This window comes from Ornithorhynchus anatinus, chromosome 14, assembly GCF_004115215.2.
Source record: "Ornithorhynchus anatinus isolate Pmale09 chromosome 14, mOrnAna1.pri.v4, whole genome shotgun sequence".
Lineage (NCBI taxonomy): Eukaryota > Metazoa > Chordata > Mammalia > Monotremata > Ornithorhynchidae > Ornithorhynchus > Ornithorhynchus anatinus.
The window spans coordinates 45,062,555-45,089,454 of NC_041741.1; the positions used below are offsets into that span (position 1 = coordinate 45,062,555).

The following is a 26,900-nucleotide window of genomic DNA, read 5'->3' on the forward strand; positions in this document are numbered from 1 at the left end:
AGTAGGGAGAGGATCAATCACTCAATTGTATTTATTGAACGCTTACTACGTGCAGAGCACTGTACTAAGAGCTTGAGAGAGTACGACATAGAAATAGCAGACACGTTCCCTGTCCAAAATGAGCTTACAGTCTAGAGGGGGAGACAGACATTAACTAATATGAATATAGAAGGGCAGCAGGGAAGAGGGCTTCATTTTACAATTGTTCTCTCCTCTCGCATTTGGAGCAGAGGACTCTAGGAAAACAGCATCCCCGACCCCCAGGCCAGCCTGATTACGTTCTAAAGGTTTAAGGTGCCCTCTTCTCGGTTCAGTCATCTGAGACGCTGACGCATTTCCCAGGCTCCTCTGCGGGAGCAACTCCCCCAGTCTCACTCCGCTGCTAGCGGAGGATGTGGACGGGAGGGCGGAGAGGTGTTAATTCAAAGGAATCCGTTTCCACTGGGCTTTCTTTCCACTTGATGGGGCGTGAGAATAATAGACAGGGGATCCGATCGTCATCCGCCTGACTGGAGCGTAAGGGAGTAGCTCAACCGGGCATTCCCCAACCCCCACCCGATCCCAAAAGCCAGCCTCAGCTACTAGGAGATGGGATCTCCGCTCCTCTCCCCCTCGCTCCAGGCCTCCTGCAGGCTGGAGTGAGGGGAGCGGGCAGCGGCGGAGCAGATGGCAGTAGCTGGAAGGGGCGAGGGAGTTAACAGGCCCAGAGACAAAGGCTCAGAGACCGTCAGCTCCCCTCCCCTCCGAGGGAGGGGCCAGCAACCAGGAACTGCCAGAGCCACCCCACAATGCCTTGCCAGTTGTACAATTCGCAGTCCACTGACCTCCTCTCTGGGGCTCGTCCCTAGAGCAGGCCTGGCCCCACCCAGCTTGGCTCCACCATCTGCCCGGCCTTCCCTGGACTGCTGCTTCGCCCCCATTCCCGAGGGTCCCTCGATCCCGCCCAGCAGTCTCCCCGGGGCCTCCCAGCCCAAGCCCTGAACGTCTTTCCGAGTGCTCAATCGACCCATCATATTTATTGGGCACCTATTCTGCCCAGAGCTCTATACTAAGCACTTGGGAGGGTACGATATACTGAAGTTGGGAGACACACTCCCTGCTCTCAATGAACTTAGTCTACATCTCCCTCAAACATCAGGGCCCTCCATTCCTCTGGCTAGAGTCTGATTGGTGCTGTTCCCCTCAGGCTCTATTCTACACAGGGCTGAGACAAACACCTAGGTCCATGCTGCCATCCCACCGCCTCTGCATATGCTCCACCTCACCCCAGGTGTTTCTCTTGCCCCTTTGTCAGCATTCCTTCCCACTCCACTGACCAAGTGGGTCACCAAATTCTGTGCAGTGGTTTTCCCTCTCCGGTGTCTATTCCCAATGCACTGAAATACTCCGGTTTGCCCTGAGGACAACTGGATGAGAAATTATGAGAACGGGGCGGGAGGAGGACAGGAGGAAATTCAACATGACTTATGGTCAGCCTCGGCTTCCAGAAGGCCTGGGCCAACCTGACTCCTTGGGTCTGACCGCTGAACCAGCTGTTTGTGAGGGAAAAACACCCTCTTGATCGTATTTATTGAGAGCTTACTGTGTGCACAGCATTGCGTGCAGAACATTTGGGAGAGTACAACAGAATAGAGTTGGTAGCCCCGTTCCCTGCCCACAGTGAGCTCACAGTCTCTCCCTCCCAGGGAAGCCTGTTCATCTGTTCCTAAATTCTACCTTGGTACTTGAGTTTGTCAGAGACTCAGAGAGATAGGGAGAAAGAACCCACTCACCCAGAGAGATGGGGGAGACACAGATTTCCCCCTCCCTCCTAAAAGAGGCAGGAAAATAGAACTTCATATACACACTGACACACACAAGGAGACAGACTCCACACACCCATGGAGACAGAAAGACCCTCCCGTAACCCTCAAAGACAGAGGGAGAATTCCACCCCCAGCCACGAGAGACAGGGAGAGAGACCGCTCCCACAGAGACACAGGGAGACGGGAAATCCTCTTAGAAAGGCAGATGCAGAGACCGGGAGTCAGATTGTGCCTGAAGAAAATCCTCCTCCTCTTGGAACAGAACAAGCTCTCAGGAAAAATGCAGAGTTTGGGTTTGTCATTCAATCGTGTTTTGAGGATCGGATCTGTGGTTGAGAAGACAGTTCCTGGAAATGCCAATCAATCATCGCCTGACCCCATGGGCGGTTTAAGTCGTCCTCCATAGCGCCCTGGGAGGACTCTCAGTCTCCTCCCTGAGCGTGAGAAGGAGCATCAGGCTGCAGTTATGTCAGTAGGAACTCACCTCAGACTCACCTCGGGCTGGGATGGAAAGAGAGGGCAGCCAGGTGCCTGGGGGCCTAATCTCTGGATAATATGCTTGCTCTTCCTCAGAACCCAGACACCCCCGTCTCAGTCAGATGCCTTCTACACTCTCCCACCGCCGGGCCCCACCGCTGAGCTGAGCCAGCAGCTGGAGGCCTGAACCCCAGAGACAAGGCCAGCAACCGTGGGGAAAGTTTAGAAGGTTTTGGAGGCCAAGGCGAGGGCTGATCCCCTCTCTCCCTCTTCTTCACCTGGGCAGAGGAGGATGCTGGCAGAGCCTCCCAGAAGCCCTGGAGCGAGGACTTAACGGGGAAGCCCGGCTCCAAGAAGGCCAGAAGAACAACAGGGGAGGGGAAGCAGAGGCTGGAGGCAGGTGAGGGAAATCACAAAAGATGCTTGGAATAACAACAACAATTACGGTATGTGTTAAGCCCTTCTATGTGCCAAGCACTGTTCATGTCCCACATGGGGCTCACAGTCTTAATTTCCGTTTTACAGATGAGGCAACGGAGGCACAGATTAGTTAAGTGGTTTGCTCGAGATCACACAGCAGACAAGTGGCGGAGCTGAGATTAGAACCCACGTCTTCTGACTCCTAAGCCCGAGCTCTTTCCACTAAGCCACGCTGCTTCTAATGATGCTGCTTGGAATGATGAGGCCCACCCATCTAGAGAAAAACTGTCCGGAACCCAGGTTGAAGGTTGAAGTCGAAGACGGTAAAGGATGAGATCTAAGGAGCAGGAAGGGAAAAAGAAGCGAGAGGAGCAGGGCGGGCAGAGAACGGGTTGGGGTCCCCAGGACTTTGACCAAGCCCCAGCTGCACCACATCCTCAGAGGCAAAGGGAGCAAGTGACGCACGGCAACCCCCCAGAACCTCTGGAATGATGACAGGATAGCTCAACAGTCCTCAAGCCTTCACCCTTGCAGCAATAAGCATTTTGCCCACTTTTTTTTTTTATGGTATTTGCTAAGCACGTACTATGTGCCTGGCACTGTACTGAGCACTGGGGTAGACACAAGATAGAGCTCTTCGAACTCCTGGGTCCTCTAGGACGACAGGATTGTGACCTACCCCCTTTCCAGAGGGGGAAATTGAGGCCCGGAGCGAGACTGCAACTGGCTCAAGGTCACCCAGGAGGTCTTGGCCAGGGCTGAGAGTGGGACCCAGGGGTCCCCAATTCCTAGCCATGACTCTTTTATGAAACGAGATCACGGGGACTAAATATATCCCCCCTCCTGGCTCAACAACAGGAAGGAAGGGGCAGCAGCATCACGGCGATCGAGTTTCCCGGTTCCCTTGGCCACAAACACTGGTCGGGCGTAAACACCATCCGTCCGTCCATCCAGGGGGAGGGAGAGAAAGAGGGACTGTTCCAAGCTGCCTGGCGGCTGGGGTGGGCCGGGGGCGGAAGGGAGGGGAGGCCAAACTATGAAATGAAGAAAACCAGGGAAAAACTTGGCCCGAAACAGGAAACGTTTCCTGGCAGGGAGGTCCCTGAGCTTGGGAAAATAGCCAACCCCAGGGGAAAGCCACATTGGCTCCATCATTAAAAGCTGGATGGGGGAAGGGGAAATAAATCGTGATTGGACACGGAGTGGTCACCGGCCTCTCGCCCAGGCCACTTCCTATCAATCAAAGGTATTTATTGAGCACTTACTGTGCACAGAGCATTGTTCTAAATGCTTAGGAGAGTCGGTAGACACATTCCCCACCCACAAGGAGATTACAGTCTAGAGGAGGAGACAGGCATTACTACAGATAATTTACAGATCCATACATTAGGGTTGTGGGGTGAATACCAAATGCCCAAATGGTACAACCCTCTAGACTTTGAGCTTACTGTGGGCAGGGATTGTCACTCTTTATTGTTGTATTGTACTTTCCCACGTGCTTAGCACAGTACCCTGCACAGAGTAAGCGCTTAATAAGTACAACTGAATGAATGAAGGAATACAGATCCAATTGTATAAATGATGCAGAAGAGAGAGGGAATTGGAGAAAAGAGGACTTAATCCTACAATAAGCAGGGGCACGGGTGACCCCCACAGCTATGGCCGGCGGTCTTCTGCCGAGCCCAGGACCTGGGACCCCGGCTGGTAATCACAGCTGTATATAACCTCTTCAGCAACAGCTGGGACAAAACTTCTCTAGAGAGTTTTGAGAGGGTCAAACGACAGCCGGGAGGGAGACGGGGAAGCCTTTCTCTCCTTGGGCCCCGGCCCCCGCCCTACACCGGATTAACAGGGCTCAAGGGTCCCTCTGTGAAAGCTCTAAGGGGGTGAGCCTGAGAGAGATGGGATGCATTGATTGGTTGACTGAAGTCCAGCCCCGCAGATCCTCACCAATCCTTGACCTCTTTCCAGCTAATAATAATTGTGTGCTTTGTTAAGCATGTCCTATGTGCCAAGTCCTGTGCTAAGCGCTGAGGTAGAATCAAGATAACTAGGTTAGACCCAGTCCCGATCCTGCAAAGAAGCTCCCAGGAGGTCAAGGTGGAGCGGCGAGAGTCCCCTGCCCTCTAGACAACCCACTTTATTTTTTTAAATGTTAAGCGCATGTTGAGCACTTACTATGTGCCAGGCACTGTACTAAGCAGTGAGGTAAATACAACCTAATCAGGTTGGACAAAGCCAATGTCCCATGTAGGGGTCACAGTTTCAATTCCCATTAACAGATGAGGTAACTGATGCCCAGAGAAATTTCTTGACTTGCCCAAAGTCACACCATAGACAAATGGCAGATCTGGGATTAGAACCCAGCTCCTCGGACTCCCAGGCCGGTGCTCTTTCCAATGGGCAACGCTGCTAACTTTCCAAGCTAATTCCAGGCCAGGTCCCAGGCTTCGGGCTCTGGACCCCACTCCACTCTAGAAGGAATTAAGTCTCTCCCATTTGCCCCAAGCCACAAGCCTCCCAGCTACACCGGAAATTCTGTGACCAGAGTCACTCACCCAGGTAGATGTCTCCAAAGGAACCGCTCCCGATCTTCCGGCCGAGCCGGTACTTGTTCCCTACTCGAAGCTCCATGGTTCTGGCGCGCTGTAGAAAGGAAGGAGAAGGCAGAACCCGGTTAGGCCGGAATCAACACTCGCGAGCAACTCTAAATCCCGCTGACCTGCGTCACCCCGGGCCAGATCTACCGATGGGGCCAGGCCCAGACAGCAGGGAGGGGCACTCCTGCCCTGACACCGGGATCGGATTTGGCGCTGGCTTCCTCAGTGCCCCCGGGCACGTGGGTGTCAGTCAGGTAGCCGGACACCTCACATCCCGGCGCTGGGGCAAGCCAACAGGTGGAGCAGGGTTGGGGTTAAGTACCAGATCCAACTGCGGCACAGCTAGACGGACAGCCAAGATGGGTAGGTGGATGCCTTGTCCCCTGTAGGGTGAGGGCGGTGAAGGGCTGGGGGCCGAGGGGAAGGGAGGAAAAAAAACATAGCCCAGTCCCAACTGGGACCAACCGGGAGAGGCATTTCAAGCCAAGACCCCACCTCAGGAGGCTGGCAGGGGTCAGTAGTAGCATGGCGGAGTGGATAGAGCATGGGCCTGCAAGTCACTTCACTTCCCTGTGCCTCAGTTCCCTCATTTGTAAGATGGGGATTGAGACTGTGAGCTCAACATGGGACGAGGCTATGTCCAACCTGATTTGCTTGCATCCACTCCAGTGCTTAAAAAATACCACTATTATTATTAGTAGTAGTATAGAAGCAGGCCACCCAGAGATGTGCCAGGGGATGGGAGCATGGGCTTGGGTGGGTGCAGAGGGCAATGAGGGGCCCTGCCCAGGTCCACCCTCATGTGAAAAGGCATGAAGGAGAGGGACAACCAACTCCGATCCTTATAGATCCTTATAAATGCCATGTCAATCAATGGTATTTACTGAGTGCTTACTATGTGCAGAGCACTGTACTAAACGATTGGGAAAGTATAATACAACAGAATTAGCAGACACATTCCCTGCCCTCAACACACTTACAGTCTAGAAGAATGAAAAGATATCACACTCCCTGTTGGGGAATCAAATCCAAGTTTCCTGCATGACATGTAGGATACTCATCACTATGCTAACAAGGACTGAATGTGTCTGTTGTTATATTGTACTCTCCCAAGCACTTAGCACACTGCTTTGTACACGATAAGCACTCAGTAAATACGACCGAATGAACAAATGACTGTCGCCAGCAGTGACAATGGGGCAGCCTGCTCTCCAAAGTGAATGAAGGGAGGGGGGGCTTGTCCCACTAGATTATAAACTCCTTGAGGACAGGGATTGTGTCGACCAACAATATTGTTACTCTCCCAAGTGCTTTCTAGATTACACCCTGGGTTCTAACCCTGGTTCCGCTACTTGTCTGCTGTGTGACCTTGGGCAAGTCACTTAACTTCTATGTGCCTCAGTTACCTCACCAGTAAAACGGGGATTAAGACTGCGAACCCCCATGTAGGACACAGACTGTGTCCAGTCTGATTAGCTGGTATCTACCCCAGCACTTAGCCCAGTGCCTGGCACATAGTAAGAGCTTAACAAATACCATAAAAAAAGTGCTTAATACAGTGTTCCACACACACAGTAAGCACTCAGCAGATGCCATGACTGACTGACTTCCACAGCCTCCCATCCACCAGACCCACAACCATGCAGGGACTTGCCTCAGTGCCCCCAGGCCCTGCCAGACAGGAATAGCTGTTGGCCCCCTGTGCCTGGGGTCTCATTGGACTGCCCTCTCCCCACATGGCTGCTTCAACACCAGTTTGGAAACAGAATCTCAAAGCCCCTGTGTGGCCCCTCAAGGTTCAGTTCTGGGTCCCCTTCTATTCTCCATCTACACCCATTCGTTTGGAGAACTCGCTCCCTTGGCTTCAACTACCACCTCTATTCATTCATTCATTCAATAGTATTTATTGAGCGCTTACTATGTGCAGAGCACTGTACTAAGCGCTTGGAATGTACAATGCAGCAACAGATAGATTCAATCCCTGCCCAACAACAAGCTCACAGTCTAAACGGGGGAGACAGCAAAGAAAAACAGAACAAAACAAAACACCAACGTCAAGATAAATAGAATCGTAGAGATATACACATCATTAACAAAATAAATAGGGTAATAAATAATATATACAAATATGCACAATGCTGAGGGGAAGGGGGAAGAGCAGAGGGCGGGGGGAATGGGGAGGGAGGAGGAGCAAAGGAAAAGGGGGGGTACCCAAATCTACACCTCCAGCCCTGATCTCTCTCCCTCTCTCCAGTCTCCTCCTATCTTCACGATAGCTCTACCAGGATGTCCACCATGAAAGTCCAAAACAGAGCTCCTTATCTTCCCACCCAAACCCTGTCCTTAGACTGTAAGCCCGTCAAATGGCAGGGACTGTCTCTATCTGTTGCCGACTTGTTCATTCCAAGCGCTTAGTACAGTGCTCTGCACATAGTAAGCGCTCAATAAATACTATTGAATGAACCCTTACTTTCCCATCACTGTAGATGGCACCACCATCCTTCCTGTCTCACAAGCCCATAAACTAGGTGTTATCCTTGACTCCTCTCTGTCATTCAATCCGCATATTCAATCCATCATCAAATCCTGTCAGTCCCACCTTCACAACATCGCCAAAATCTGCCCTTTCCTCTCCGTCCAAACTCCTATCACATTAATACAATCACTCATCCTATCCCGCCTGAATTACTACATCGGCCTCCTTGCTAACCGACCAGCCTCCCTTTTCTCCCCAGTTCAGGCCATATTTCACATTACTGCCCGGATCATTTTTCTACAAAAACATTCACGACATGTCACTCCCCTCCTCAAAAAACTCCAGTGGTTGCCCATCCACCTTCGTATCAAACAAAAACTCCTCACCATTGGCTTTAAAGCACTTCATCACCCTCCTACCTCACCTGGCTTCTCTCCTACAACCTAGCCTAAACACTTCACCCCTCTAATGCTAACCTTCTCACTGGGCCTCGATCTCTCCTGCCTGACCCCTAGCCCAAATCCCGCCTCTGGTTTGGAACACCCTCCCTCCTCAAATCCAACAGACCATTTCTCTCCCACCGTTCAAAGTCTTATTGAAGGTACATCTCCTCCAAAAGGCCTTCCCAGACCAAGGCCCACTTTTCTTCATCTCCCACTTCTGCATTGCCCTAACCTGCTCCCTTTGCTCCCTCTCCCAGCCCCACAGCATTTATGTACATATGTGTAATTTTATTTATTTGTATTGATATCTGACTCCTCACTTCTAGACTGTAAACTCATTGTGGGCAGAGAATGTCACTGTTCATTGCTGTATTGTGCTTTCCCAAGTGCTTAATACAGTGCTCTGTACACAGTAAGAGCTAAATAAATGAATGAATGATTGAATGGTGTCTCCCCATGCCCTCAGGGCTCTTGCTTCACTTGTGTGAATGGCCCTGGCTAACAGCTTCAAAGACCGGGCTAGCAGCTTCAAAGACATCTTGCCCCAGAGATAGAAGGGAGGGATAACCGAGGGAGGTTTGGGGGCGGCGCAGAGCAAGTCCTTAGGACTAAGCTTTGGGAACCTCACTGGAGCAGGAGACCAATTGTCTGTCTCCCTCTTCTTGTGCCCATCCCTTCTTAAAAAGCAGCGGCAAGGAAGGCTGCCAGGCACTGCCCAAGGCCCAGAGACTGCTGGGTCCTGGGAATGGGGCAGAGATCTCCTCCATCCCTAATGCCTGGCTCTTTGAGGAAAGGGGCTTCGAGGTCTACCAGCTGGGCTGAGTCTAGGCCACAGAGCCCTCAGGGCTTGTTTCCTCGGGGCTGACCCACAGGTGTCCTGATATCCTTAAAGAGAAGCAGCGTGGCTTAGAGGAGTCAGAAGAGCTTGGGAGTCAGAAATCACAGGTTCTAATCCCGCTTGCCAGTTGTGTGGCCTTGGGCAAGTCACTTCACTTCTCTGGGCCTCAGTTCCCTCATCTGTAAAATGGTGATGAAGACTGTGAGCCCTACATGGGACAATCTGATTACCTTGTATCTACCCCAACGCTTAGAACAGTGCTTGGCACATAGTAAGCGCTTAACAAATACCATTATTATTATTAAAGAGCCAGGCCAGTGCTCAGTTCTTGGGTAGGGCCAGGGGGTGTCCCTATGTGCCACCCCAAGCTTTACCATGACTCTTACCTACTCTCTGCCCAAGGCCCCACTGCAAGGGTTAGAAAGTCAGCCCATTTCTCTGGGTCCATCCACGCCTTTCCACCGCTACTGCCTACCTGCCCTGCCCTCCACCGGCTTCATTCTTCTAACCCTTGGCCTCCGGTTCTCCTCAGTGGTGGGGACAAAGCCACAGCTCGGCAGGAAGTTCCCTCCACAAAGACTCTCCTCCCCTCGCCCCCTGGAGGACTCGAGGCCCTCGAATTCACCACAAGAGCCCATCCACAACAGACTGACAACATTTGGCCCATCCCGGGCTCTGGCCCACATCTCTCTCCTTGCCCCTGCATGTACCACACATTCCTAGCAAGAATCCCCACACCAAGTGTGTACACCCTGTCCTCAAAGGAAGCAAAGCACATGCACACTATGAGCTTTCTCTCTCTCTCACTCGCACGCACACGCTCTCCCTCTGCAGACAGGGTAAATATACATCTTGTATGCGTGCCCTCTCAGAGGAAACCCATTCAACCTGTGTACGCATAGGGTACGGTATTTAAATATACCTGCATCCGATATTATATAAATACCCACGCCAGGTTATATAAATACACATGTACTCTGAGTACCTTACATAAACACGCTACACACACTCTCGACTCCACGCACTGGGTCTGTGGGCAGAGTTAATACTCAGGAGCAGACATCTGATTTTAGGAAGAAATCGAGAATGGACGGCAGACCCCCTCCCCACTCCACCGGATCCCCCAGAGACCCACCGGCTGGGGAGAATAAAACACAGAGAGAGGGTGAGGATTGGCCAGGCACATAATGGAGGCTGCTGGCCTGAATGTGTCTCTGGAAAGGGGAGGAAGGGGTGGATGAGAAAGGGGGTGGGGGAGATGTTAATAAAAAGACCACAGAGGCCCTTGGGGGGGAAGGGGGACAAATAGTGACAAGAAAAAAAGAGATTTTTTTTTATAATGCCAACTACCATAACTACCCAATCTCCCCCCCCACCTCCACTCCATCAAAGACTCTCCCCCTCCCAGAGAAAAGCGGGGTGAAGAGGAGAGAACACACCCTCCAGACATAAGGCAAAGGAAGCCCAAATCAAGACATTTTCAAGGTTCAAGGGAAAACTCGTTCTCTCTCCCTCTTCTCCGCCACCACACTATAAATCAGATCCCCTGATTTGATGTTACCTCAAAAGAAATATATGAGAAAGCCAGGCGGAAAAGGTACTGCCCTTGGTGATCGGAGCTGCATAGAGCTATGCAATCATACCTACATCTGCTTATGAACATATACATACATACATACATATATATATATATATATATACCCATACCGCTCTCTCCCTGTCCCCACTATCTACAAGGGGAATCATTTCAGAGAGACATCTGCCCCTCCTCCCCCTACCGCACAAAAGAAAATATAAATTTTTCATTTGCTTTTCAACCCCCCCCCCACCCTCTCCTGGATAAATCCCTTGAATACACACACACACTCGCACACACAATGTGCCAGAAATATGACTTTATAAATATTCCAAGGGAAACCGACACCTCAGTTTGAGACACCCCACCATAAAAGAAAGAAAGGGAAAGGAAGGAAAGGAAGGGGTGGTTGGTTGAATTTTCCGGTCTGGTGAAAAATACAAAGACCCAGAGGGTAGGGAAGAGGATCAGCAATAAACAGCTTTGCCTGTGTCCCCCCCACCCTCCCAGGTCTGGGAACACATCAACCCCTCCTTCCCCCCCATCCCCACTTCCAAATCGTCTCAGCCCCCCGACTCCTGGGACAGCTGCAAAAAAAAAATCTTTGCTACAGAGACATTAAAAGCCCCCTTTAAGCTCCCAATTGCGGGGGGTGGGAAACCCGGCCGGGATTGGGGGGGGAGGTCTCCACTGCATTTCTGTAAAAGACCAACAACAACAAAAAACCCAACAACAATCTTTTGTCTTGCCTCCTGGTTGGTCGTACGGTCTTCTTGGCCTGTCACATCTCCCCAGCCCCTCTGTCTGCGGGTGTCGTCTGTGTGGGTGTCCCTGTGTGTGGGTGTCCCTGAGTGTGTGGGTGTCTGTGTGTGGGTGTGAGTGAGTGTGTAAGCCCTCCCCTCCCCCCACCTTCCTTTCCCAGCAAAAACAAAGGGCCAGAGGGGCCACCTTTCCCCTCGGATTTGCACCCCGAAAAGAGCCCCCGGACCCCCAATATTTACCCTGCCGGGAAGGGGCCGGTGTCCGGCTGCTGCTCCTGGGGCTGTCAGGGAGGAAGGTGGCCGGGAGGAGAAGGATGACGGAGGATTGGGAAGGGGAAGGAATGGTGGCTGGTGGCTGGTGGCTCCCGGCCCTGGGCCTGGGCCGCCAACGCCTGCTTGGCTTGGCGCGCCTGCTCTCTCTCCCTGTCTCTCGTCTGGTCTCTCGGGCTCCCTCGGCGTCTCTGCCTCGCTCGCTGTCTCTCAGCCGCCGACAACCACCCAGTACCACCACCCTCCTCACCCTCCTCCTCCTCCTCCTCCTCCTCTGTCCGGCCCCTCTGATGGGTCTCCGTGGGCGCCGCCGCTCATTGACTTTCCATTGAGCCTGGGAGCCAAACCCACTGATGTCATCCTACCAAGCTCTCGCCCTCCCCCCCTGATTTAAAGGGGCGACACTTTCCCCCCCACTCTCCACCCCCGTGTACGCTCCCCTAAGCACAGGTACACACACACTCCCCAGGAAACGTACGCACAAAAGGCTGCCCATCCAAATCCAACATCCTGGCAGAACCCATTCATACTACTGCTAATAATGATGATGGGATTTCTTCAGCGCTTACTCTGTGCCGAGCACTGCTCTAAGCGCTGGGGTAGATTTCTTTGGCGCTTACTATGTGCCGAGCCCAGTTCTAAGTGCTGGGGTACATTACTTCAGCGCTATGTGCCGAGCACTGTTCTAAGAGCTGGGGTATATTTCTTCAGAGCTTACTATGTGCCGAGCACTGTTCTAAGCGCTGGGGTACATTACTTCAGCGCTTACCATGTGCCGAGCACTGTTCTAAGCGCTGGGGTACATTACTTCAGCGCTTACCATGTGCCGAGCACTGTTCTAAGCGCTGGGGTACATTACTTCAGCGCTTACCATGTGCCGAGCACTGTTTCAAGCGCTGGGGTATATTTCTTCAGAGCTTACTATGCGCAGAGCACTGTTCTAAGCGCTGGGGTACATTACTTCAGCGCTTACCATGTGCCGAGCACTGTTTCGAGCGCTGGGGTATATTTCTTCAGAGCTTACTATGCGCAGAGCACTGTTCTAAGCGCTGGGGTACATTACTTCAGCGCTTACTATGTGGCAAGCACTGTTCTAAGCACTAGGGTATATTTCTTCGGCACTATGTGCGAAGCCATGTTCTAAGCGCTTGGGTAATAATGATAATAATAATGATGATAGTATTTGTGAAGTGCTTACTATGTGCCAAGCACTGTTCTGCGAGTGGGGGTAATCATAATAATAATGGTATTTCTTCAGTGCTGGGATAATGATGATAATAATAATGATGACAGTATTTGTTAAGCACTGACTGTGCCGAGCACTGCTCTGAGAGCTGGGGTAATCATAATAATGGCATTTCTTCAGCGCTTACTATGTGTTGTGCACTGTTCTAAGTGCTAGATAATAATAATAACAATAATGGCATTTGTTAAGCGCTTTCTGTGTGCCAAGCTCTGTTCAGAGCGCTGGGGTAATTAAAATAATAATGGTATTTGTTAAGCGCTTACTATGTGCCAAGCACTGTTCTAAGAGCTGGGGCAATAATAATAAGGATGATCATGATATTTGTTAAGCGCTTACTATGTGCCAAGCACTGCTCTGAGAGCTGGGGTAATCATAATAATAATGGTATTTCTTCAGTGCTTACTATGTGCCGAGCACTGTTCTAAGCACTGGGGTAATAATAATAATGGCATTTGTTAAGGGCTTACTACGTGCTGAGCACTCTTCTAAGTGCTGGGGTAATAATACTAATAATGATGATGATGGTATTTGTTAAGCCCTTACTATGTGCTGAGCACTGTTCTAAGCACTGGGATAATAATAATAATGGTATTTGTTGAGCCTGTCATTGGCAGGGGTTGTCTCTGATGTTGAATTGTACATTCCAAGTGCTTAGTACAGTGCTCTGCACATAGTAAGGGCTCAGTAAATACCATTGAATGAATGAATGTGCGGAATACTGTTCTAAGCACTGGGGTAATAATAATAATAGTATTTAAGTGCTTACTATAAATAAATAAATAGTATTTGTTAAGCACTTACTATGTACAAAGCACTGTTCGAAGTGCTGGGGGATACAAGGTGATCAGGTTGTCCAACGTGGGGCTCACAGTTTTAATTTCCAATTTTCCAAGATGAGGTAACTGACTCCCAGAGAAATTAAGTGACTTGCTCAAAGTCACACAGATGGCAAGTGGCAGAGTCAGGATTAGAACCCACGACCTCTGACTCCCAAGCCCTGGCTCTTTCCACTGCGCCAAGCTGCTTCTCTTATGTGCCAAGCACTGATCTAAGATACAAGCTTTTAGTACAGTGCTCTGCATTCAGTAAGCACTCAATAAATACGATTGAATGAATACAAGGAAATCAGGTTGTCCCACGTGGGGCTCACAGTCTTCATCCTCATTTTACGGATAAGGTAACTGAGGTACAGAAAAGTTAAGGTCACACAGCAGACGAGCGGCAGAGTCGGGATTAGAACCCATGTCCTCTGACTCCCAGCCCGCGCTCTTTCTACCAAGCCACCACGCTTGGGAAGGTACCATACTCGACACACACTCACAAACAGACACACAATTAAACAGATGTGAGGAAATCAACCCAGAAACGCAAACGCAAATTGCTGTATTGTACTTTCCCAAGCACCTAGTTCAGTGCTCTGCACACAGTTAGTACTCAATAAATGCGATTGAATGAATGAATGAAATTTACCTAGCTCCAGTCATATCCTATTAGACTGCCGGGTCCCAGAGAGCAGGGATCACGTGGCCCAACTCTTATTGTACTGTACTTGCCCAAATGCTTCTTACAATGCTCTGTACATAGCGAGCGCTTAATAAGTACCATTGACTAATTAAGCATTTAATACAGTGCTCTACACAGAGTAGGTTCTCAATCAGTGCATTTGATGGTGATGATGTCCCTCCTCTGCAGGAGTTGATTAGCCAATTCCCTCGCTTCTCTCTCTGTCTGCCCTGTTGTCTACTTGCCGCTACATGGCTCTTTATCAACCTTCCTAGGAGGGATTGGGAGAGCGTTTAATAATAATAATTTTGGTATTTGTTAAGTGCTTATTATGTGCCAAGCACTGTTCTAAGCGCTGGGTAGATATAAGGTAATGAGGTTGTCCCACGTGGCGCTCACAGTCTTAATCCCCATTTTACGGATGAGGTAACTGAGGCACAGATAAGTTAAGTGACTTTCCCAAAGTCACACAGCTAAGTAGCAGAGGCAGAATTAGAACCCACGACCTCTGACTCCCAAGCCTGTGATCTTTCCACTGAGCCATGCTTCAGCTCAAACCAACCCGTTTTGCCATGGAGATGCAGCTCCGAGGAAAGGTCGGGGCAGGAGGAGACATCTTTGTCTCAAATCGCTTAGCGATGGTATTTATTTCCCACTTACTAGGGGCCAATGATTCCTTTAAGCACTGGAGTCTATAGGAGATAGAGCGGACCCAGGCCAAAGGATAGAATTGGTGACTGAGGCCTGCTAGTATGGAAATGACTGGCTAAATTTGGGTAACTTTTTGAAGAGTCATAAGCCAAAGTGACTGAAAACAATTGAGTTTCCCTTAAGTCCTCACGCCCCTCAAACTCATGCTCCTAGAAAGGAAGCTCGCAGAGAAGACTGAGAGGCCTGTGGGGTCAGGGAAGGGAGGCAGAAGCAAGAGGCCCAGTATGACCCAAGTGATTGTCAGGATTTCCAAGTACTATTCCTGGCCCTGCCACTGATGAAACCGTGTGACCTTGGGCAAGTCACTCGGCCTCTCTGAGCTTCAGTTTCTTCATCTGTAAAATGGGGATAATGATACCTCCCCCACCAAGACATTAGGAAAAGTAATTAAGGCTTAGGACGCTCTTTGAGATCTGAGGATGAAAGGTTTCAGAGTAGGATGATGATGATGATGATATTTACTCAAGCACATGCAAAAACCCAAATTAACACACACACACATACCCCAAATCATGTGCCGATGCAAGCACAATCATAGAGACAGGACACAACACACTTTGACTCCTTTCCTCTTCTCCCACTCCCTTCTGCGTCACCCTGACTTGCTCCCTTTATTCACTCCCCGCCCCCCCAGCCCCACAGCACTTATGTACATATCTGTAATTTATTTATATTAAAGTCTGACTCCCCCTCTAGACTGTAAGCTCATTGTGAGCAGGGAATGTGTCTGTTTATTGTATTGTACTCCCAAGTTCTTAGTACAGTGCTCTGCACACAGTAAGCACTCAAATATGACTGACTGAATCACCGCAGGCATATCCAGAGGAGATACAATATTCAGTTACACATACACACACAGTCACACACACCCCTACATAAACACATACCACATTACTAAAGTTACGTAAACCTCTGACTAGTTTAACTCATTCATCCTCACAGGATGTCAGGGAAGGAAGTCTCTATTCCTTTGGAATAGAGACTTTGGAGTCAGGGCTCATGAGTTCGAATCCCAGATCTGCTACTTGTCAGCTGTGTGACTGTGGGCAAGTCACTTAACTTCTCTGTGCCTCAGTTCCCTCATCTGTAAAATGGGGATTAAGACTGTGAGCCCCGCGTGGGACAACCTGATTCCCCTGTGTTTACCCCAGCGCTTAGAACAGTGCTCTGCACATAGTAAGCGCTTAAGAAATACCAACATTATTATTATTATTCCTGCCTCCATTTCACAGACAGGCAAGCCGAGGCCCGGCACTTTGTCCCCGGACTGCAGTGAATTAACAAGGAGAATTCAAAAATTCCTGACGCCTACTCCTGGGTCAGGGTCTGTTTGCTAGACAGCCCTGCCGATAAGATTCTGTCTTCCATTTGTTTTCTATGCTGATGCTTCCCCTCCAAACCTGGCTAGGTGAAAACTAATTAAAATTCAGGTCCTCTCCTGCCAAGTTCAAAGGTGACCCCTAAAACCTGGCAGAAGAACATTCTTCTGAGTGTGGGGAAAGGGAAGTTGGATGAGGCACCTGGGGTGAAATAGATAGGGACACTGCAGAAGGGTCAGAGGAGGTTGGACAGATTAGGACAGCGGTGGAAGAACCCAGCAGAGCTTGTGTCTTTCCTCCCACTTTACCCCAATCCACCCCCAGAAAATCTTCCTGCCAGGCTTCCCTGTCCCCTCTCCAATCCTTTAATCAGGTGATTCCTAGAACAATTTACTTCCTTTCCCTCTGCCAATCTGGGTTCTCCCAGCCCCTTAGGACTGGGCCTAAGATCCACTTCCTCCAGGAAGCCTTCCCTGATGAATTGAGAACCATTTACCTTCCTCATACCCCTAATCCCCACCTTATCCTCACTTTTGGGTAGGTACATGTGCATGTTACTTCTGCATTCTATGTCATCTTTGTGTGGCGTCTTTGTCATCGAAGAATACACCTAAATCATATGATAATAATAATAATGGTAACATGGTAAATGATATTTGTTAAGCACTTACTCTGTGCCAAGCACTGCTAGGGTACATACATGTTCATCCGGTCGGACAGTCTCTGGTGACCACAGTCCAAATAGGAGGGGAAGCAGGTATTTGACCCCATTTTACAGATGAGGAAACTGAAGCATAGAAAAGTTACGTGACTTGTCCAAGGTCACAGAGCAAGGAAGTGACAGAGTTGGAATTAGAACCCAGGTCTTCTGACTCCCAGACTGGGGTTCTTTCCATTAGGCCAAAATGCTTGCTTACCTTTTCTCCCTACTAGACTGTAAGCTCCTCAAGGCAGAAACCTCTCCCATTAAAAAGCAACCTTCTCAAAAGTGATGACTCTTGTTTTTCTTCAATAACTGTCCAGTGGGCGTTCAGAACAGACTGCTGACTGGGGCCTAATTTAGCCTTCATAAACCCCCTGGCACTGAGGGCTGATCCGTGTCCCCATGGTAATAATGATGAAGGTGACAATGAAGACAAAAGAGATTTCTGGGCTCTGCAGATGATACTGTACTTAACTTCCCTACACCTCAATTTCCTCATCTATAAAATGGGGTTAAATACCCACTTCCCCTCCTATTTAGACTCTGTGCTCTCTGCAAGTACTACTGTTGACGGATTAATGCCACTCAGTCCTGAAGCCAGCCATGGCAGGCTCGATGGCTAGCACCAGCGTTGTGGGGCAGGCTGAAATAAGCGGCATTTCTGTCTTCGAAACCCTCCCTTCTCCCACCCTCCTCGCTATTAGGGTCTGTGGTCCCCTCCAAACCAGGAAGCAGCATGGCCTAGTGGAGAGAGCTTGGGCCTGGGAGTCAAAAGGACCTGGGTTCTAAACCCAGTGCTGCCATTTGTCTTTTGGGTAACCTTGGGCAAGTCACTTCACTTCCCTGGGCCTCAGTTACTTCATCTGTAAAATCGGGACTAAGACTGTGAGCCCCATGTGGGACAGGAACTGTGTCCAACCTGATTAGCTGTATCTACCCCAGTGCTTAGTGCAGTGCTGGGCATCTAGTAAGCGCTTATCAAATACCACCATCCCCCTTCCCCCAAAGAGGGGCAGCAAGCTCCTCCAAGTTTGGGGTACCGGCGGCCCCCTCCACTGGCTCCTGCCCTCCCCCAGCCATCAAATGCACGCCACAATCCCTACGATGGATCTACCAGGAGGCCACTTGCCTGTCTAGGTCAACACCCTCTCTGTCCTCTCTCGTGCTGGGGGTCCTGGGGGTCGGGCACCTCTCCTCCTGTTCTCGGCCACGTCTCCTCCTGTTCTCAGCCACTCTCTCGAATCCCCCAGAACTCGATCTGGGCCACTCAAGCAGCTGTCAGCAGACTTCTCGGGCCCTTCCTCCTGGCCCCGTGGAAAGACATCTGCTCCGTGCTCATCCTCCTGGACCAGTCTTCTTCAGACACTGCGGAACTCTACCACCTTCAGCTTTTCACCGATCCCTGGCTCTTCACCTGCCTTTCTCGGGGCTCCTTCTCCGTTGGCTACTGTTCTTTCCAACTCCGCCTCTCCTCTCCTTCAGCAGGTCTCCCTCAGGATCTGTCCCAACCCCTCTCCTCGGTTCCCTTTATACATCTCTGTCAGTGACCTCATTCCTGACGTCTCAGTGGCCTCCTCTTCCTCAGCTCCGCCTCTTTCCTGGTCACTGCTCTGTTCTGGCATCTTCCTCCTCGCCTCCATCCACTCTCTCAGCCCTCTCGGGCTCATTGTCCTTCTGCTTCTTCCACCACCTCAACAAAGGCCGTATTAATTAAACCCTTTCTATGTGCTAAAGGCTGAGGTAGATTAGACACAGTCTCTGTCCCTCACAGGGCTTCTAATCTAAGGTGGAGGGAGAGCAGGTATTATCCTCATTTTACGGACAAGGAAAATGAGGCCCAAAAAGGTTGTGGGTTTTTTAATGGTATTTGTTAAGCACGTACGATGTGTCAAACACATTCGGCATAGATACAAATCAATCAGGTTGGACACAGTCCCTGTCCCACGTGGCCTCACAGTCTAAGTAGAAAGAACTGTATTGACCCCCCATTTTACAGCTGAGGAAACTGAGGCCCAGAAAAGTTAAGTGATTTGCGCAAGGTCACGCAGCAGGCAATTGGCAAAGCTAGGATTGGAACTCAGGTCCTCTTACTCCCAGGCCCCTGCTTTTTCCACTAGGCCACACTGCTTCCCGGCTGTATATCCATTTTGCCCGTAGATAAACAGCAGGCCTGTGCTGGGACTACAACCTGGGTCTCCTGTCTACCATTTGGACACACTACCTCCCAGAGAGCACAACAGAACTCCTGAGCTTCGTTCACAGGGCCCCCTCCTCCGCCCTGGCTCTGAGCAGCGTCTTCTCCTCTGCCTCTCCGCTCCAAGCGTTGTGTTCTTCATAGGTTCACTCCTGAGACAGTGGGGTCCTCCTCTGCCCTGATCACTCTTGGAGCACTTAATAAAAATAAGAACTATCAAACTTCAAAGCCTCCTCCTTCAAATCTGCCAGACCTCAGCTCTCCCCATCTTCAAAACCCCTTTGAAACTGTCGCTGTCACATTCTTCTTGCAATCCTCTCCTTGCTTCTGTGACACTTTAGGACTTTGGCTCTCACTACTTCTCATCACACTAGACTGAAAGGTCCTTAAGGGCCGGAATCCCACGTTGGTATGCTTTCCCAAGTGCTTAGTACAGTGTTTTGCATGCAGTAATCACTCAAATATCAATGATGGATTGATGCACTCTCAAGTGCTTAGTGCAGCGCTCTGAACACAGCAAGTGTTCAATAAAACCACCGATTGATGATTGTTTTGGCACTTCTTTCTCATTGTACTTACCTTTTGGCACACTCTTTTTTATGGTATCTTCCTCCTAGTTGTAAGCTGTTTTATGTCTGCCTCCTATGTTATATCGCAAGCTCCTTGGGAGTTGGCATTGTGTTTTCTCCCATTTTTCTCGCTCTCCTCCAAGACCTCAGCAGACAGTTCATGGACTTCTGTCCCCTCCCTGACCCTCCTCACTTCTCTGGCTTTCTTTCCCCCCACCCCCCAGGCTTCTTGTCTTCCCAACCCCCACCAATTTCAGGGTCTTTCCAAAAAAGTTCTTGCCTCTTGTTTCTCCCTGTTTCCCAGCCTGCACCCCTTCCCACTTTCTCCAGCCTCTTCCCAGAATCCTTATCAGGTGCCTTCAATAATAATAACTGTGGTAATTTGTCAAGGGCTTACCAGGGCCCAAGCACTATGCTAAGCACTGGGTTAGCTACAATACAATCATATCAGACTCAATCCCTGTCCCACCCAGGGAAGGAGAACCGACATTATCTTGATGAGGAAACCGTGACAAAGAAAATATAAGTAATTTGCCCACAATCTCCCAGCAGGCAAAGGGTGGAGCAGGGATTAGAACCCAGATCACCTGACTCCTAGTTTTGTGCTCTTTGCACTAGGCCGAGCTGCTTCTCATGCCTGAAGTTTTCTTCCCCTTCGGTTTCCCAACACCCTTGCATCTCACACTCCCTCCAGAACCCCCTTCTTCCTCCCCTGAAGGATTTTTCCCTCAGAAAAGGCCCAGGAATCTCCTACCTCTGAGGTATAACCACTCATTATTATTGCCATTAGTATTGTTATTGTTGTTCTTAATAACAGTCATAACCATTCCTTAACTCAGCCAGCCCCTTTCATCTGAGGGAGGTGTTTGCCTCACAGACAGTTTCTCATTAACCGTCTGGGAGGGAGAGGAGGGCTCTCTTCTCCCCGGTTTACAGACGGGTCAGGTCCGCCCTGGGTTGCCGTAGCCCAACCCCGGCTGCCCGAGGATGCCCCAAGGCACAGACCCAGTGGCCCCTCTTTTCTGCGCTGCCCTCCAAGCGTTCGCAGCCCGCCCGATGGGGCCATCGACGATGGGGCCGGAGGTCGGTCGGGGACCCCTGACCCCAGCTCTCTGCTCCCCCGGGACTGACCCTCTGCCCACCCACTTCGCCTCCCCTCCCACTTGTGTCCCAGGGCCTACCCTGTTGGGTTGATGGCGAGTGGTGTCTCGGAGGCCATCGGGCTGAGGCTTGACCTCCCGATGCCCACTCGGCCTTCTGAAGAGAGAATCCGTCTCTCTGGCCAAAGTTTCCTCTCTCTGGGTCCAGCGCCCCTCTCCTCGCCTCTCCCCGGGCACCCACCGACCGGACCCGGTGCCCTTTTCCTTACCCACTCCATGCACCCGCTGACCGGACCCGATGCCCTTCTCTGTCAATCAATCGTACTGAGCGCTTACTGTGTGCAGAGCACTGGGCTCCCCACTCCACGCGCCCACCGGCCGGACCCGAAGCCCCCTCCACGCCCTGCCCGCACCTCCACCGGCCGGAGCCAGTATCCCTCACCGTCCCCACTCCGCGCCCCCACGGGCAGGTCCCCGTGCCCCTTTCTGCCCCCTCCCCAAGCACCCCCCGGCCGACCCCACCCCCCCAAGGTCGATGACAGTTACCTCGGAGACCAATGCCTGCGCACAACGGTCTGCACCCCTGCGGCTTGTCTGCACCGGCTTGTCCCGGGAGACTGAGTCTGAGGGTGGGGTCAGGAGGTCAGGGGGCGGGACCAACCGGCTCGGGGGCGGGACCTCTCCACGGGGCGGGGTCCTCTGACGTCACCGAGAGGGTCTCATTAGTGGGGCGTGGCTCCTCGCGCCATGGCGTCATCACCCGTTACCTACTGAGCGCCCCGCTGGGCTTGACGTGGGCCCCGGATGTTGGTGTCATTTGTCTTGCATCAGCCCCATTCCCCCAGTTCTTTCTGCCCTGGGGAAACAGTTTGCGTTTGGTTATTATTATTCGTTGATATTTGTTCTGATGGCATCTCTAACACGCTTACTATGTGCCAGGCACTGTATTAAGCGCTGGCGTAGGAAGAAGACTGAGCCCTCCCTTTCCCTCTGCTCCTCCTCTCCTCCCCATTGCCCTCTGCTGACCCCCCTTCCCACAGCACTATATTTGTACATATTTATTGCTCTATTTGTAAATGATGTGCATTTTTCTATGGATCTATTTTTGATGGTATTGTACTTGTACCAGTCTACTTGTTTTGTTTTGCTGTCTGTCTCCCCCCTTCTAATAATAATAATAATGTTGGTATTAAGCGCTTACTATGTGCAGAGCACTGTTCTAAGTGCTGGGGTAGATATAGGGTAATCAGGTTGTCCCACGTGAGGCTCACAGTCAATCCCCATTTTACAGATGTGGGAACTGAGGCACAGAGAAGTTAAATGACTTGCCCACAGTCACACAGCTGACAAGTGGCAGAGCCGGAATTCGAACCCATGACCTCTGACTCCCAAGCCTGGGCTCTTTCCACTAAGCCACGCTGCTTCCCTTTTGCTTCTAGACTGTGAGCCCGTTGTTGGACAGGGATTGTCTCTGTCTGTTGCCCAAATGTACTTTCCATGTGCCTAGTACAGTGCTCAATCGCTCAATAAATACTATTGAATGAATGAATAAAAGCTAACCCGGTTGGACACAGGATGGGGGTTAAGACTGTGAACTCCACCTGATTATCTTGTAGCTACCCCAGAGCTTAGTCCAGTGCCTGGCGCATAGTAAGGGTGGTACAAATGCCATTTTAAAATAATAATAATAATCGTGGTAATCGTAAGTACTAAGCGCTGGGGAAGATACAAGATAGGTCACATACAGTCCTTGTCCCACTAAGGGATCACAATCTAAGTAGGAGGAAGAACAGGGATTGACTATCCATTTTATAGAGGAGGTAACTGAGGCACTGACAAGTGACTTGGCCAAAGTCACACAGGAGGCACGTGATGGAAGGGCAATTTGAACTCAGATCCTCTGACTCCCAGACCCGGTGCTCTTTCCACTAGGCAACACTGCTCCTCAGGGCTCCTCCACAGCACATACTGATCATCTCACACCTATAGTAAGTGCTCAGAAAGTACCACAGTTATTATTACTAGAATTATGGTACTTGTTAAGCGCTTTCTATTTGCCAACCACTGTTCTAAGCACTGAGGTAGATACAAGTTAATCGGGTTGACACAGTCCCTGTTCCACATGAGGCTCACACTCTTAATCCCCATTTTTCAGATGAGGTAAACTGAGGCCCAGAGAAGTGAAGTGACTTGCCCAAGGTCACATAGCAGACATGTGGCGGAACTGGGATTAGAACCCAGGTCCTTCTGGATCTCAGGGCTGTCCTCTCTCCACTAAACCACACTGCTTCAATTATTATTATCATCTCTGTCCTGGAAGAGTCAGTCAGTTGTATTTATTGAGCACTTACTGTGTGCAGAGCACTGTACCAAGCACTTGGGAGGGTACAATTTAACAATAAACGGACACGTTCCCTGCCTATAATGAGTTTACAATCTAGAGAGGAGGCAGAGCTCACAATCAGTCTAGTTATCTGGGCTGGGCCATCTTAAAGGTTGAGCACTGGACAGGTGAGGTGCCTTAGTATGTGATAGGGGAGTGGGGGAGAAGAGGGGGACATCATTCTCAAGGTGAAGAGTTGCCCTCTGCAAGCCTACCCTTCTCCCACCCACTCCCGAACTGTCAAGGGCTCAAGAATTGGGCTGAATACGTGTTTTTTGTTTTTTTAAAAACCATTCTTTTCTCAGTTTGCTATTTCAACCTTGGATTTTCAGGTTGTGGTCTGGGTAACTGGATGAGCAGGAAGCACAAGGATAACAAAAAAGCAAAACTGAAACCAAAATGTGAAACTGACCTCTAACCTGAAAAACTAATCTGTTTATCTCCAGGCTGCAGTGGGCTCCTTGTGGGCAGGGAGTGTGTTTGTTATATTGCTATACTGTACTCTCCCAAGCTCTTAGTACGGTGCTCTGCACATAGTAAGCGCTTGATTACTGGAATTGATTTTATTGATTGATTTGTTTATGGTATTTATTAAGCACTTACTATGAGCCAAGCACTGGGGCACATCCAAATTGATTAGGTCAGACACAGTCCCTGTCCCAAATGAGCAATATTGTTCTATTGCACTCTCTCAAGCACTTAAAGTATAGTGCTCTGCACACAGTAAATGCTCAATAAATGCGAATGAATGAATAATTCCAACCTACTCACTGTTCCTTGATCTCGTCTGTTTCTGGGCCGACCCCTTGCCCAAGTTCTCCGCCTGGCCTGGAATCCTCTCCCACTTTGTGTCCGACAGACCACCACTCTCCCTATCTTCAAAGCCCTACAAAAATCACACCTTTTTCAAGAGGTCTTCTCCACTCCAACTAAGCCTTCACTTACCTGCCTTACCCTTCCCTTCTGTGTCCCCTTTCACTTGGGTCTTTTTCCTTTAAAAGCCCTTGGATATTCACTCCTCCCCCAGCCCCCAGTTCTTATTTTTTTTTAATGGTATATGTTAAGCGCTTACTATGTGCCAGGAACTGTACTAAACACTGAAGTAAATACAAAGTAATCAGGTTGGACACAGTCCGTCCCACATGGGGCTCACAGTCTTAATCCCTGTTTTACAGAGGAGGTAATTTAGACCCAGAGAAGTGAAGCGATTTGCCCAAGGTAACACAGCAGACAAGTGGCGGAGCAGGGATTAGAACCCATCACGACCAGACAAGTTCCCTGCCCACCAGGAGTTTACAGCCTAGCGTGGGATATGTACAGATTAATGTGGATATGCATACCACTTGTCTGCTGTGTGACCTTGGACAAGTCACTTTATTTCTGTAGGCCTCAGTTTCCTCATCTATAAAATAGGGATTGAGATTGTGAGCCCCACATGGGACAACGAGCCCATCATTGGGCAGGGATTGTTTCTATCTGTTGCCGAATTGTACATTCCAAGCGCTTAGTACAGTGCTCTGCACATAGTAAGCGCTCAATAAATACTACTGAATGAATGAATGAATGAATGACAGGGGCTGTGTCCAACCCAATTTGCTTGTATCTACCCCAGAGCTTAGTACAGTGCTTGGCACCTAGTAAGTGCTTAACAAATGCCATAATAATAGTAATAAAAATAATCTACCAACTCTGTTGTATTCTCCCAAGCGCTTAGTATAGTCCTCTGCACAAAGTAGGCTCTGGATAGATATCACTGATAGTTTGCTCTTTGGGCCCTGTGTGAGCCAGATAGGTTATGATTGGGTCAGGTGGTGGGTGGGGCCTCCTTGCTTTTAACCACCAGTTCCCAGCGGTCCGGGAACCTGCTGTGAACTGCCTAAACTCAATGCCCTCAGGGGAGCTCAGGAAAAAAATCAAACTCCAACTCACACCCTAGACTGGACCTGTTCCTTAAATGAAAGCTTTGAGTTTGCTCAGACTGACACAGCCTGTAATGATAAGAACAATAATAATAATAATAATGGTGTTTGTTAAGCACTTTCAATGTGCCAGGCTCTGTTCTGAGCACTGGATACAAGATCATCCCTATTCCACATGGGGCTCATTCTTAACCCCCATTTTACAGATGAGGTAACTGACGCACAGACAAGTGAAGTGATTTACCCGAGGTCACACAGCAGACGGTGGCAGAACTAGGATTAGAACCCAAGGCCTCTGACTCCCAGGCACGTGCCCAAGGCACTAGACCACACTGTTTCTGCTACTGCAAACTCCCAGGGGGCAAGCACCAGGCCTCCCCGAACCGAACTCAATTTGTATGGTGCCCAAGATGGCTCAATTAAACAAATGATCAGTAGTATTTATTAAGCACACACTATGTGCTGTGCATTGTACTAAGCACTTACAAGCTTAGCAGCGTGAGAAGCAGCGTGGCTGAGAAGCAGCGTGGCTCAGTGGAAAGAGCACGGGCTTTGGAGTCAGGACTCATGAGTTCGAATCCCAGCTCTGCTACTTGTCGGCTGTGTGACTGTGGGCGAGTCACTTAACTTCTCTGTGCCTCAGTTCCCTCATCTGTAAAATGGGGATTAAGACTGTGAGCCCCACGTGGGACAACCTGATTCCCCTATGTCTACCCCAGCGCTTAGAACAGTGCTCGGCACATAGTAAGCGCTTAACAAATACAAATACCAACCACTTGAGAGAGTAATAGAATAAGTAAATATAATTGTTCCCCTCAAGGAGCTAACAGTCTACTAGGTGAGACAGAAATAAAAATAAATGACAGGGGCAGGGCACAGCCAGTGCAGCAGTAGGGAGGGGGCAGAATCACCGTGTGTCCAGATGGCTGTGGGTGCCACCCCTCACCCCCACCAGGCAGCCCCGGGAAGACCCAAACTTGGTGCCCTTGGGGTCGATGGTGCCCAGGTAGAGATGGGAAAGACTCTGACCTGCTGCTGCCCAGCAGCAGGTCAGGATGATTCAATGCCAAATGAAGGAGGAAGAGGAGCAGGATGAGAAGAAGAAGGAAGAAGTAAAAAAAAAAAAGGGAGGAGAGAAAGAAAAAAAGACAAATCACCTTGGGGAACTTGAGAAGGGGCACCTGGAAAAATCATCTGATTCAGTCCCCTGACTTCGGGCAAGAACTTTTCACACACCAATCCCTCCACCCCTACCAGTCTACCAGAAGGATCAGGTGACAGCTCCGGAGAAGGAGAATGACCAAGACCCTAACGATGAAGGACAACGACAGGGATAATGACCGTGATGATGACCAAGAAGAAGCCTGGACTCTTCATTAGCCCTCCTCTCCCACATTCCTCCCAGGCTTGAGTTTCAGCAGCTGCCGGAAGCGGGGGCCTGGGGTTGGGGTGGGGGCGAGGGGGGCTAAGATTTCCTCGGTATGGTGCCCAGCCCAGTGCCTGGCACGGTCCACCGGGCAATCAACATTCTTTGGTAATAATGGTGTTGATGATATTGATAATGATGTCATCCTTGGTCCCTGGCTC

General features: G+C 50.2%; 1 protein-coding gene across 5 annotated transcripts in view; it reads right to left on the reverse strand.

Annotated features, from left to right (window-relative positions):
- LOC100090166 (casein kinase I) overlaps nt 1–21,656 on the reverse strand; it is a 49,023-nt gene extending 27,367 nt beyond the window's left edge. For 2 of the 5 annotated variants that reach the window (XM_029079196.2, XM_029079197.1), the window contains exons 1-2: nt 11,637–11,951; nt 5,261–5,348 (exon numbers count right to left, since the gene is read on the reverse strand). In XM_029079196.2, the coding sequence (XP_028935029.1) occupies nt 5,261–5,336 (76 nt within the window). In that variant the 5' untranslated portion in view covers nt 5,337–5,348; nt 11,637–11,951. Of the gene's footprint in view, nt 1–5,260; nt 5,349–11,636; nt 11,952–21,557 lie in introns of those variants that run through there. The other 3 variants (XM_029079193.1, XM_029079192.1, XM_029079194.1) reach the window with 2 other exon arrangements.
- Nucleotides 21,657–26,900: the final 5,244 nt, after the last annotated feature.